We start from the raw sequence: 15226 nt of genomic DNA on the forward strand, positions 1-15226 counted from the left end.
CGTGAAGTCCCTGGATCGAGTCCTGCCCAAGGCTTGTGAATCGTGATTTCCGACTGTTTGGTGGGGAGTTGGGGTGACCTGGCTGATGTCCCATTGACACCAGAAGGTAAAGAGCGAACTAAAATCTTTTAACTTTTTTGCTTAAATGATCAGTATAGAGACTCGTATGGGTGCGCACATACTTTTCAAAAGAAGGCAAATTTTGCACACATGCAAATTTCTGCGCACACTCACAGCAAAAAATTAGAGGGAATGTTGCCTGGGACCAAATGTTTATATAATTTTACTTTCCAGCTAATAATAATAGAATTGTTGGCTATTGTTGTTCCTTCAAAATGTTTTTTTTTTTAAGGCAAGTATTATCTATTATTAATTAATTTTGAACTCTTTTCATTTCCCTTTTTTCATTCAAGCACCAAGCTCTTATTTTGCAAGGTGATATACTAAAAATGATATAAAACTTAAAAAAAAAAAAATTAATGAAATGTATTTAATTCTTGTAGTTGAAACTTTGAACAAAAGTTCTTAAAATACGTGAGTTCATGCAGAAAATGAAAATTTAGAACTTCCACATGGCCTCTTTAGTTTTCATGGCAGAACGATTTCAAGCAACACAGTTTTTTTAAGTGTTTCCAGTGTTAAATTGTGATTGATAAAATTCCTAAGAGAATTTATTCTTTCATAATTTAACAAGTAAAGAACCTATTATAGAAAATTTGCCTGCATCTAAGAGTGTAAACTACATATATGTGAACAAAATTGAATATATTAAACAAAAGGATAATAATTGTGAAAATGCATAAGAAAGAAGTCATTCCATTATGTAGAAAGATTACTTAAGCTAGTTAAATATTGGCGGTAAAATTCTAGAGAAAAAGAACATTAAAGTATGATTAAAGCATTCCTAGGAATTAGATAGACAAAGCTTGAATGACTCACAATTTTTAACGATAATTGTAGCGTAATCCAAAGCCAAGAGCACAGGATTAAAGGAAGTTGCCACAAGCATATTGTGTGCACACGGCACATGATAAATAGGCAGAAAAGAAGAAATCCTCTACTGAGAGATATCGCGTTGACCACTATCGGATGAGTCGGGGGGGGATTACAGAAGATGCCGATAGGGTGCGGAGATATAAGAGTTAGGGGAACCCCCCCTCCACACACATACACACACAAGGCTTTTTTCCTGGTGGTTTTGGTGTGTGGACTTCGTGAAGGGAGGGGCGGTTCAAGAGCGTGAGGGGAAATCTCTGCCCTGATGCCTGGCAGACGGAAACAGTAGACGCCGCATATCCATGGGAAAGGTTATGCGTCACAAGGTCCAAGGTGAATCACATTACTCCAGAAGAAAAGGGTAGTCTGCGAAGAGGCCTCACAATCTAGGTAAAAGGGCAACACGTGTGAAAGAGTGACTTTGCCCCAAGAATCCTATTGAAAAGAAGGCATAACCGACTGAAACGAATAGGCCAGCATATAATCGAGGAATTCCAGGTACCAATCCCAGCACAAAGAAATCAATTTGAGGGTCAAAGGACGAGTAAAGAGAGGAACAAGCACAGGAGATAACTATAATACGGTATCGTGAAATTTTATTGTTAAATAGTGTAAATGAATGATATGTGAATCAAGATCTATGGACTTAACAAAGATAAAACTTAAGACTGTAGCAAATTATAAGTTGTGAAAGTAGACAAGTGTAACTTAAGGAGTGATAACCTTAGGATGTGTGAATACATGGTGATAATGTATGTTTACTAGATTTTAATCAATGAGGATCTTATGTGTGAAGTTAGAACAGCTCTATTGTTAATCCTATGTGAGTTATGAGAATTTACAGTTTGTATTTGATAACTATGATAGCACATAAATTTGTAGTTTAGAAATTATCTTTCCCAGACTTCCATGAACTGTATATATGTTAGAATGTTAAATAAATCTTTTGCTTGCTCTGATTCAGTTGTTTGTTAGTATTATCCAATGCACCACTTGCTAAATATCCGAACCTAAGCGGGAGATTTGAGTAGTGTGTCTACGGTCATGATTGCACGGTTGTTAGTCACTGAGGTATAGCTGGGTGTTCACTTCTTGTTTAAGATTTTTCCTTTAAACTAATTGTCCTAAGTGGCACAGCAATAATAAATAAATGTCTTAGGATTTTATGAGAAGAAGAACCTCAGAAGCTTTGTTAAATTTGGATTTTGGCTCTATCCCAGGGCAATTCCCTTTGTACTTAGATAGTACCACGTGACACCAAGGGGCGAATAAACGTAAAGAGCATAGATATCAAAGTTATTAAGAAAAGGTGACACAACACCAGCACTGTGTTGTGCTGTGCAACATGTTTCCCAAATATATTTTTTGAGTGATGAGCTCCCTACACAAAAGTCTGTAAGACTTAAGAAAATCTGCAAGTCAAGCAGTGGGTCTTCCATACCTTTTCTTATGAAAAGTGTGAGAAATTCATGTGACAAACATGCATTACCCCACAGGATCCATGTGGAAAAACATCATCATATGGGAAATTGGCAATGTTAATTTTGCCATTGTTCTTAAACTGAGAAAAAGTTGCATGTCTCAGTATGGGATTCTTTGTAATAACTGTTTCCTAGTAACAACTAGAATGGAAAGAAATAAATGCTTTCTGGTGTTTAACTCCATATATACTTGTAGGTGTGTGTCCCATTTCAGCTCAAAGATAACTTGAAGCTTTTCCTATAACCAAAACACTAAACTTGTGTGTTGACTTTTGAACACAATATACCATATTTTTTGCCTTATAAGATGCACTGTTGTATTGGACACGTCGCATTTTTGATGTCAAATTTTTGGAAAAAAATATTCTTCGCAGTATAAAGCGCACGAATTATGCATCCAAAATTTACAAATTTTTATGTAAAGGTCGATTTCACTCACCCCTTGAGGGTACATGGCAGGAATTTGATGATGATGAGGTTGATTTCAAAATTTCAGTATTAAAGTTCAAAATTGTCTTGTTTTTTTAGCATTTCTGATGAATCTGTGAAACTCAATAATTTTATTTTTTAATTTGTCTGGCATTTTTTTGTGATATTGTGCTAAGAAGGGGGTGAGAATTAGATTTTCTCTCATAGAGTGGTGTGTGATTGGAATGAATTTGCCATTGGATGTTGTGTGTGCAAGCTGTGGGAATGAATTCAAGAATAAATATGACGGTTAGTGCGTGTAGTATGTGGCCTCCTTCAAAGTCCCTGACTCCCTGAAGGTCTCTCTCTTCTTAATATCTTAAGACTCTAAGATAGAATAGCAAGCCTTCTTTGCCAGATTGACTTGTGTCTCTTTCCATCTAGTTCGTAATCTTAATACCTTCCTTATCTTTCCAAAAGACAAACATCCACCGCTTATCCTGGAGTTTGCAGAACATGCAAAAGAGATTGAGAAAAGAAGACAGCATATATCAAGTTTGGCATCCCATACAACTACCAATAAACAAAAATGCCTTATTGATCATAATTGTTTTATGATCAATATGCAAGAAAATTCAAGGAAGCCTCACCAGGCTTCCTTGAATGCTATGGATTCCCACACAGTGTAACAAAAATCAAGATTTAATACTACACAGGTTTTGTCTGCCTTTCATTAAAAATCTAACTGCCACAAACCTAGTATATAATACGTGCAATGCTATAGAACATGACAACAACAACAACTAGCAGTGTTCCAATACAGTAATGAATTTAACATTTTTATTTGGGTACTTATTTGTATATGTACCAATTGTGAAGTTCTGATGACATGTAATATGTGTAGTTAATTGTTTCTAGTATTTTTTGTGTTTAACTTTTGCAAGTACCACTGATGATGTTAGTCTGACAACTTACGAAACTTGTAGGGTTATATTTGTTTCTTTTTATTAAACTCGTTATTTATCTATAAACATATGTCTCAATACCAGAAGCTTTCCATAGAACATTACTATATATTCTGTCCTCAACTCAAACAATAGCCGCCATGAAAACTCAAGCAAAGAGAAAAAGATTACATGTACCCTCCCAATTAACTTTACAAATATGTATGGTCTCGGTTCTGAACTCCTTGATATTTATTTCAATCTATAATCTGTCATGCCATACCTGCTTTAAACTGCCACTCAACATTCTGCATTATTAATCATTATGCATCTTCCTTTTCCCATTTACCCACTTTTTATCTTAAAGGTAGCTTTTTCGCATATATTCATTCTGCAATCCCATGTCGGAGAATATCCTACTTAGACTTCTTGATCTTCATTGGTTAAAAAACTTTGTCTTACTCTGTCAGATTTGTTTGTTCTCCAGGTGCCCTACTAAGTGTAAAGTAATCTTTCTCAGAGATTTTAATATTCACCACTCCAACTGGTTTTTCTTTCCCACTGCTCTGATCTAGCAGATAGGACTAGATTTTGCTCTTAACAACCTGCACATACTGTTTCACATCTTCCAGAATACTAGATATTCATAATCACTGTCTAAGTACTCTTGATCTCTTTCTCACCAGTGAATATTTTACATAGTGTGTATGCAGTTTGTCTTCTAGGAGGTTCAAATACAGTTATGTTGCAATCTTAAATAATGTTGATTTCTTTTGTGGAGTAGCACTCGCATGTAAACATTTACTGTTGATGTTATCTGCCATTATAAGAATGCCAGGTGGGATGATCTTTGTGATAGCTGTATTTATTTTCCTTGGTTGGATTATTATTTCCAGTTTTTTTTATCTGGCCTTGGTTCTCCAAGAATTACAAGGTAAAATAATGAAAATACATTGGAGGAGTACAGTGATGTATTTCTCCAAGGAGTGCATCAATGGTGTTCATGAGAAAAAGTGAGCATCTCACAACAACTTTCATCCAAAAAGCAAATTATAAAACAGATACAAGCAAATTATCAACATATCAAAAACTGAGATCAAAAAAACTGAAAGCTTGAAGCTATCAGGTGAGAGATTTCTCTTTTTTGGATATTGCAAATCTCCAGCTATAAACATAACAAGTATGGTTTTTTCTGCATCAATGAAATCATGTTTTCTCTTTTACTCCATTCTGTTAACTCTGAAATCATGACTCTTTCCAGTCCCTGACCTATAAAAATGAGCAATTTAGTTTATCAGCGACTCATCTCTTATGATACATTGTACTTTCTTTCACAAAACTGTTCGGTTTCTTTTGCTTCTATAGATTTTAATTTTCAATGCCATTGTTCATCAGAATTTGATATCAGCAGTTCTTCCACTTCTAAATCTTTTAGGACTCATACAGTGGATTGCCTCACAATTCATATGTAGACTCATAAAACAAGTTTTTTTTCTTCCTCTTTGTTCATTCCATTTATTGCTGTCCATAGGAAAAGCTTCACTTATGTATTTCCTAAAGAGAGTGTTTAAAAAGAAACAAAATGAATGGAACATCGTTTGTTGTCTTTTTCCAAAAACCTGATCCCATTAAGTTAAATTAGATTCTCATTTTTGATTATTTATTTCTGTGCAGAAATAAGGAAAAAATTCAAATTACTCTTTATAGGATACTTTGCACTGAAATAAATTAGTTGGTTTTTAAAAAGTGACGTTGCATGGTATATCTGATATGATTTAATTTTAAAATAATTGACATTATTTAAAAAAATAAATAAATTGCTTTAAAAATTAGCTTGTTTGTATGAAATAAATTTGTATTTCTTTTTTGTTTCTAGTTCCACTAGCAGTACCAACTCGTCATGACCTAACTCCTTCTGTCCATGTTGCAGCAGCAACAGGACAACCTATTTTAGCTCCTGCAGCCATACCTACTCCTCAACTTACTATGCAGTATAACCCACCTCCTGGCATGATTCCTACTCCAGGAACACCACAGACAGCAATGGCATATCCACAAGTATGGAAATATTCTACATTTAAGTGACAGTTATAATGCTGCTTATGGTGCTAATGTTTCATCTTTTTTAATTAAATATTTCCATATCTATTTATTGTCAAGCACTTATTATTTGGAAGCCATATCTAAAACTTCCTGCACACTAAAGATTCTGTCAGCTCCTGATTTAGACAGGACTCTGCCAGTCAGTACTGTTTTCCTATCGCCTTTTGAGTTTTTCTATGGATTTGGTGAAACTTGCAAGCTAACTTTGAAGGTTTGATAATAGAATTAATCAGGTGACATTATTTAATGCAAGAGAAACACTGTTGCAAAATAAATAGTACTGAGGAACATATTCTACTTCCTGACATGGATTTTAGGCCAGGTGGCCTGTTCCAGTGTCTCATGCTGTCTCTTTCCAGGTCTTCCAATTTTCCATTAATATTTTTGGTAGTCTGCTGTTGTCCATTCAATTTAAATGTTCTATCCATTTTTGTTTATACTGTCTTATGTAGTAGTAAGGAAACTGAAACATATATTGATCTTTAATTGACCATGATTTATAAACATCTAATACCAATGGGGCTGCCCGACTTCTTCATGGCTTATAACGGTAAAAAAAAAAAACTCAAAGTGGTTAGTACAGAGAAAACGGAGTAACACTATCGTATAAATTAACATTAAAACAGAATGTGTAACATTACACGCATGGAGCATGTTGTGTTAGTCACTGTTATGAGAGCACGTTCTGTAGTTTTGAGCAAAATTAAATTCTGGCAGACTGAGTGATCTTATTAAGGTTTTCCATATGTCAGCTATTATCATTCCCTGGTTTCTGTTAAGATTTTCTCCAGAACAGAGGACTACGATGGCTTCTTTGAAATATCTACAACGGAAATCTTCTTCTAGGTAAAGCATGGAGCTGCTATCCCAATCAGTGGTATGGTTAGTAATCGCAAAATGATGGGCTAGACCTGAGTTGTCTATTCTGTTGTTATTAACATCTCCTATATGTTCTTTTTTTTTTCGGATTTCGAGGCTTCTCGATGTCTGTCCTATATAGTTTAGACCACAAGCACACGGGATGTTATACACTCCAGCATGTTTGAAAAAAGGATTGTCTTTTGGCAATCTTAAAACGTGATGGACAGTCTTGACCGATTTGAACGCAACTCTGATGCTGAAAGGTTTAAAAAGGTTTTGCAATCTTCTCAGACACTGTACCTGCATAAAGAATAACTATGAATGAACTGTATTGAGTGATTATTGTTGTTGTTGTTGTGTCTATGAAGAATCTTGTTGATTAGATTCTTTGAATAGCCATTTTTTTTATTAATGTTTCTGATATATGAGTAATTTCATCAGAGTTCTTTTTCTTCTTAGATGATGTTCGTAGCTCTATTTTTGAGCATATGTATTATGCTGAGCTCCTGGGAAATATGGTGAGTTGACTTGAAATGAAGGTAGCATCCAGTGTAGTTGGTTTGCGGTAGACTGTTAGTTTGATATGTCCATCTGCTAGTTTCTTGATTAGGGTATCCCAAAAATGGTAGTTGATTATCTTTTTCCAGTTCCAAAGTGAATTGTATTTTTTGATGAAAAGAATTAATTTTGGTTAAAAAGTCCAAAAGAGCTGTTTCTGCATCCCTCCAAATTATGAAGACATCATCTACATACCTCCACCACACTAAAGGTTTTGGGTCTAATTTTGAGAGGATGTCTGTTTCTAGCTTTTCCATGAACAGATCTGCACAGGGCAGTGAAAGGGGACTGCCCATCGTCAAGCTATTTAGTTGCTCATATATCGTTTCATTCCATTTGAAATAATTAGATTTAAGGCAGTGACGAAAAAGGTGAACCGTATCTTCAGGAAGAGATTGTATAGGATACTGGTAACTTCTATTGGGATGTTGGTAAATAAAGATACCACGTCCAAGCTAGTGTGAATGTCTGTCTTTAATCACCTTACCAGCCATTATGGATCAAATACGCATCCTCATACACTTCGTATCCATCATATATTTCAATGTAATATCAATGGTATTACAATTTTAATATGCACTTCGCATCCATGATAAATCGGACTTATATATATACGTCTTGGCCGGTAGCATGGTTAAAATCGAGATTTTTTTCAATAAAGTGCCTTTGAATTCTTAATGTAAGTGTCGATTTTCTGATATGTCCTTTTAGGAGTACTAAATAACTTAAGGAATTCACAATGTATACTGGAATATAAATTAAAATAAACTTTAATATATACTTCCTATATTTCGGCAAAGTCACGTTGCCATCTTCATGGGAACATAAGATTAAGACACGTGCACGCAGGCACTAAAACAGCAAATGAGGTCGAAGCGAGGAAGCTACTGTTTTTCCTAAAGTCCTGATGGTGCCCCCTAGCGAACTATATTAGGTATTCTTGGCTGTTAGGCTGAAGTTCTCAAGATGTATGTTTCCCAGATTTGTTGAGGTTTGGCATGTTTCTTAGGGCTGAGACTGATTCTATGAATAATCTTTCAAATTCATACTTGCTGCAGTGTATTACTGTGGCTTTCTTCCACCGTATTCCGTGACATGTATCCAGAGCATGATCTGCAAGCCCAGAGTGGCTGTACTGGTGAAACCAGATATAGTCCTTGTGTTCCAAAATTCTGATATTCGCTGTCCTGCCTGTTTGACCAAAGTAGGACAGACAGCTTACAACTGCAAGCGACCTGGTATACACCAGGTAGGTCTAGGGGAAGTGGTTGGTCTTTAGTGGAGCAGATAAGGGATGCCAATTTTCTATATGGTCTGTAACAATAGGTCTGGTCAGGTTAAAGAATGCCTAATATAGCCTGCTAGGGAGCACCATCAGGACTATAGGAAAAACAGTAGTTTCCTCGCTTTGACCTCGTTTGCTGTTTTAGTGCCTATATGCACGTGTCTCGATCTTATGTTCCCATGAAGAAGGCATGATCAGAAAGGCTGGCTTCACCATAATTATTATATTTAATGTGTCATTTATGTTCTTTTTGTCTGATAGGAATTGTGCATCCTGTTTCTCCTATATATGGTATGTTACAGGTGCAATAAAAAAGGTATACTCCAGAGTGGGCCAGCGGAGGAAGTGGGTCTTTGGATGAGCTGAGTAAGCTTTTTAATTTTGCAGGAGGTTTAAAGGTGGCTTTTAGGTTGTATTTTTGTAGTACTCTGTTTATTTTGTCTGACGTCCCTTTAATGTAGGGAATGGTTATAGTTTTATTATAGTCTGGTTTGTCTTTGTTTTTTATTGAGGTCTTGTAGAGAATTTTGTTAATAGTGTTTTGGCTGTACCCATTTTTTTTGGAAAGTATTGCTGATCACTTTAAATTCGTCTTTCAGTGCCTGTTCACTGGAGCAGATCTTCAGAGCCCTGTTTTTTAGAGTATTGATGACACCTAGTTCTTGTGTTGGGTGGTGGTAAGAGTTTGTGTGTGTATATATCGGCCAGTATGTGTCTGTTTCCGGTAAACAGTGAAAGAAAGATTGCCCGAAAAAAGACCTGTGACAAGTGTATCTAGAAACGGAAGTGTGTTCTGTTTTTCAACCTCAATTGTGAACTGTTTGTGTGTGTTTAGGTGGCTAAGGAATGTGTCTAGTGTCTGGCAGCCATGAGACCAGATCGCGAAAACATCGTCAACATATCTAAGCCCCAGACCTTGGATTTTAAAGGGGAGGAACCTAAAGCAAGTTGTTCAAAATGTTCCATATAAAAGTTAGCAATGGGGGGGGGATAATGGCGAGCCCATGGCCGTGCTTTCTTTTTGTAGGTAGAAAGTTGCCATACAAAATAACCAGAACGTAATACATGCGCAAAGAGCGCCATGATATCTGGAGGGAATTTGTTCTGTAAAAGGAGGATTGTGTCATTGATTGGGACATTCATAAAGAGAGCAGAGACGTCAAAATTGACTAATAAATCATCTTTTTCTAATGTAATGTAATGGCTTTGATGATGTTTATGAAATGTTGTGTGTTTTTCATATAGGAGGGGGAATGACCTACCAACTCCTTGAGTGTTGCTGCCGCTAATTTTTTTGGCTGAGTGATAAGTCGGGCTATCTATCCCTTCGACTATAAGCCTTAGTGGTGTGTTTTCTTTGTGAATTTTCGGCGAACGAGTGTAGTGCAGAAATAGTTTTTTGACCGTATCTTTGGGCCACGTGGTAATTGACTTAAGTAGATTCTCTGTTTTCTTCCTTCTGGCAATCTTTCTTTCACTGTTTACCGGAAACTGACACATACTAGGCAATATATATACACATAAACTCTTACCACCACCCAACACAAAAACTAGGTGTCATCAATACTCTAAAAAAACAGGGCTCTGAAGATCTGCTCCAGTGAACAGGCACTGAAAGATGAATTTAAAGTGATCAGCAATACTTTCCAAAAAAATGGGTACAGCCAAAACATTATTAACAAAATTCTCTACAAGACCTCAATCCCTACATTAAAGGGACATCAGACAAAATAAACAGAGTACTACAAAAATACAACCTAAAAGCCACCTTTAAACCTCTTGCAAAATTAAAAAGCTTACTCAGCTCATCCAAAGACCCACTCCCTGTGCTGGCCCACCCTGGAGTATACCGTTTTTATTGCACCTGTAACATACCATATATAGGAGAAACAGGATGCACAATTCCTATCAGACAAAAAGAACATAAACGACACATTAAATATAATAATTATGGTGAAGCCGGCCTTTCTGATCATGCCCTTGAACATCTTAAATGGAATTGACTGGAAAAGCACGAGTTGTCTACATCACACTAAAACATGGTATGAACGCAAATTTAAGGAAGCCTGTGAGATCATTATCAACCACCCCAATCTGAACAATAATGATGGTTTAAAAATCCCAAACATATGGAAGGCATATATTCAAACCACAAATCCTTCCTCTCTAAGAACAACTATAAACAGGACTATAGAAAATCCAGGATCCTAAATCAAAAATAACAATTGTAATACTAAAAATAGGACATCACTGTTACTGAAAGAAAACTATCTGTAAGAAAGAATGTTTATTCATGTCATCATAAATCTAGCTTGATGTAATTTTTTTTTTTTTTTAATTTAAATTTTTATTATTTTTTTCACTAGAGGTAATGCCAGTAGAATAACATGTGATCAAAACTTTTTTTTCTGGCTTACTGTTTGTAATGTAACGCAGCTTGTCTTGTATATTTGTGTATGCTCCATTTGTGTATGCTCCAGATCGAAATGTCGAGATAATGAAAAGAGTTATTTATAACATGGTTGTAAAATCCATAATTTTGAAAATGAATGCTGATCACCGTGTAACACTAAAAGAAAGGGTTTAATTTAATGAAATAAATTGAAATAATTATAATTTTATGAAAGACCAAACAAATCCTAAAACACACACCAACTCATGATCGATACTGTCAACATAAGAGGCCTGAATGGCAAAGAAATAGAGCTAGCTGAGGAAATGGATAAATACCAGATCAATATAATAGGGGTGATGGAAACAAAAAAGACAAAAACTAGTGAAATCTTTCTGAGCAATAAATACAAAATGTTATATTCAAGCAATGACAATCAAGGAAAAGGAGTAGCCATAGTATTCAACACTAAATACGAGACTAATCTTCTTGAATGGCAGGCAATTTCAGGTAGAGTGATGTGGGCAAATATCAGAATGAGAATGGGACAATGAGACTTATTTGTGCCTATGATCCCACATAAGGTTCTATTAAGATAGAAGCAGAGGAATTTTTTGAGGCTTTAGAGAAACCAATTGACACAATGAGAAAGGGACAGTTGGCCCTTGTTGTGGATCTAAATAGCAGAGTAGGAAATGATTGTCAAACATACAAAAATGTTTTGGGGAAATTTGGAGAAAAGAGAAAGCTAATAATAATGGCAAATATCTGTTAGATTTCTTCTCAGAACATGGACTGGTTATTACTAACGTCATGTTCCGACATAAAAATGTGCACAACACCTGGAGGGAAAGAGGCAAGGAATAAGAAAACTCTCATTGACTATTGTTATTGTTTGTAGCAATGTTTTCTGTCTGGTGCAGGACGCTAGTGTATGGAGGATTTGAAATTGGAATTGATCACCATTTAGTCTAGAGTAGGATACAAATTTAATTTCATATTGAAAAGAAAAACATACAAGAAAGTTTTAAAGTGAACAAAAGTTGAGAAGGCTCTCAGATGTCAACTGTAGACTAAAATACACAAACGTTATTGAAGAAAAAATGAAAGCGTTTGAGAACAGGAACTAAACCTTGGAGATTCAGTGGCAAGCCCTGAAGAAAACATTGATTGATTCAGACAGAGAGGCATGTGGTGAGGTTGTCTGCAAGGATAGAAAAATCAGAATTCCATGATGGACACAGGAAGTTAAAGAGGCAGTGAAGGAAAAGAAGAAAGTATATCAAACGTTCCTGGCAAATAAGTCAGCTTGTGCTCTTAGAGAATACAGAGACAAATATAAAAAAGCTAAACACTGTGTAAAACTAGCTAAACAAAAGTTATTGGAAGACTTTGGTAAGAACATAGAAAATAAATATCAAGAAGTTGGGAAGATATTCTGTAGGTTGTTGAAGAAGCTCAGAAATGGAGGAAAGAGCACTGTAAAAGGAATTAGAGATGATAAAGGTGACGTGAAACAGGAGAAAAAGATGTCCTTTGTATGGAGAAATTACTTCGAAAAATTGCTAAATGAAACAATCAGCGACAGCACAGTGGTAAAAAACATAGAAAAAGGCAGCTGAAGTAGATGATATATTCGACCTGAAATGCTCAAATATGGAGATATAAAAGTCTTACAGTGGCTGCACTGCATTGTTCAGAAGGCTTGAACATAGAGATGAATTCCAGATGATTGGAGTAGAGCTCTCATAGTACCCATATATAAAAAGGGAAATAAAACTGAATGTGAGAATTACAGAGGCATTTCTCTATTGAGTGTTCCTGATAATATTTATACAAGTATAATTGAGAAACAGTTGAGAAGGATTGTGGAAGCGAAGCTTGGTGAAGGTGCACTTTTTCACCAGATTTTCACTTCACTGACAGATTGGTGAGAAATCATGAGAATATAACAAAGATCTGTATTGTAGATCTAAAAAATGCATATGACAAGGTGCCAAGAGAAAAGCTATTCAAAATGCTACAGTTGTATGGGGTCAGCGGGGCATTATACCAAGCAGTACTTAGGCTTTGATTTGTAAGTCAGCAGTTAAAATTGATGGAAGTACAGGAAGATGGTTTAATGTTAAATCTGGTGTCATTATCTATATGGATCACATTATGAAGGAAAGTGGTATTAAACCTGATATCAAAATTGGAGATGTTAATCTCAATCTTTACTTTATGTGGATGATGTTATACTTCTAAATTAATCTGCTACAAGTCTGCAAGATTCCCTGAATAAATTGAATAACTGTTGTAATAGATATGGTATGAAGGTCAACATTAAAAGTGCAGAAACATTGAAAATATCAACTGCATTGTGAATGAACTATTGAAAAAGTAAAACAATTTCAGCTACTCAGGCACAATTTTTAATGAACATGGTAAATTAAATATGGAAATGGAATAGAATCAACAAATCTGGTATGAAAGGAAGTCAACTGAATAAATTTATATGGAATAAGAGAGAAATTCATCAGACACTAAATTAGCTGTATACAAGATAGTGTTCAAACCAATTTTCACTTATATAACTGAGAACTGGGTTAGAAGTAAACCACTTGACCAAAGACTAGATATGGCTGCAGATATGAGAGCCCTGAGAAAGATTAGGGGCGTGAACAGGTCATTTATGGTCACTTAAACAAAATGGGAGAGGATAGATTAGCAAAACAAGCGTTCTCTGCCAGGTTGGCAGTAAAAAGACCCAGAGGAAGACCAAGATATACAGGTGGATTGATATGGTAAAAAGTGCCTTAGAAGATGAAATACAAGATCTGACAATTTTGGAGTCTTGACAGGTAACAGGTTGATTTGGAGGAAAATTGTAGATAGGAAGTTAGTAATGATGTAAATCTTTCATGTAGTACTATCATATCCTGTACCCCTTGGTGGTACATGTCAGGAATTTGATGATGATGAAAGACCAAATGAGTGTTTTTCAGGAGGATGTCCCAAAATTCAGAAAGTTTGAGGCAGTCATTTTTGTTGAGATTTGGACTGCAAATATGGGCTTCACAGAAAATAACTTTTGTGTAGGGTTTAGTTTTATTCCAATGAATTGTATGCTTAATGGATAGTGTGGCTGGCTGAACTAGACATCAGACTTTTGAAGTCCTTCTAGATGAATCTGAGCATCTGCTCATAATAACAAAGGCCATATGAACAGGAACCCTGTTATCTCCAGGATTAGAGATGAGATTTCTCTTGGAGAGGCTAGAAGGGAATTTAGTTTATGAACTTGGATAGAAAGAAATGTGTAGATCTATTATGTTATAATTCAATCCCATATTCTGCCATCTATGCAAGTCTTCCATGATTTATTTTGTCAACACATTCTAATATTGTATCATTTAAGTATTTTTTAAACACTTCTACTTTAAGACAAATAGTGGAGATATCATGAGAACATTACAAGGCTCTATATTAAGTTTTGTAGATTTTGAAAAGGCATATGACAAAGTGCCAAGAGAGCAGCTTTTCAAAATGCTATTATATGGCGTAAATGGAACATTATATCAAGCACTACTATGTAGTCTGCATTTGAGTTGTAATATAGCAGTTAGAATTAGAGCTAGATGCAGTTAGTTTATGTAAAATCGTGTGAGACAAGGCTGCTTGCTCTCCACCATTATTCATTATCTATACAGGGTGGTTCAAAATTCCACATACAAAATTTGAGGAGAGGTAGAGAACATCAAAATCAACCATATTCACATAGGAAAGCATGACCAGAAATGCCACCTGAAAGTGATAGGTGGCTTTGTTTGTCAGCGCTCCAGGTGAGTAATTGGGGCTTTCAACTTTGTACGAAGAATGTGCGTCATTTTACGAACGCTAAGATGGCAGACATGCACCTCCTTTACAATATTATGTATCCAACTGCTATTGAACTGTTCAGTTATGCCTAATAAAGTTTTTTACACTACTTACTGAATTGTGTTATTTCTGTATCTTTGTGTCCCTTAATACCTTCTGGTGGCATTTCCGGTCATGCTTTCCTATGTGAATATGGTTGATATTGATGTTCTCTACCTCCCCTCAAAGTTTGTACGTGGAATTTTGAACCACCCTGTATAGATGATATTAGAAGGAAAGTGACGTTAAGCTTGATATGAAAATTGGAGATATTAATCTTTGTTCTTTACTTTATGGA

At 35.6% G+C, this 15226-nt stretch overlaps 1 protein-coding gene across 4 annotated transcripts in view; it reads left to right on the forward strand.

Annotated features, from left to right (window-relative positions):
• The window catches only part of LOC150108866 (uncharacterized), a 377690-nt gene that overhangs the window by 329400 nt on the left and 33064 nt on the right, over positions 1-15226 (forward strand). For all 4 annotated transcript variants that reach the window (XM_090403872.1, XM_090403896.1, XM_090403887.1 and 1 more), the window contains exon 14: positions 5706-5887. In XM_090403872.1, the coding sequence (XP_090259998.1) occupies positions 5706-5887 (182 nt within the window). The remainder of the gene's footprint in view (positions 1-5705; positions 5888-15226) is intronic.

The sequence above is a fragment of the Typopeltis vanoorti genome, chromosome 2 (assembly GCF_054136105.1).
Source record: "Typopeltis vanoorti isolate ZY-2024b chromosome 2, IOZ_Tvanoo_1.0, whole genome shotgun sequence".
In the NCBI taxonomy this organism is placed as follows: Eukaryota; Metazoa; Arthropoda; class Arachnida; order Uropygi; family Thelyphonidae; genus Typopeltis; species Typopeltis vanoorti.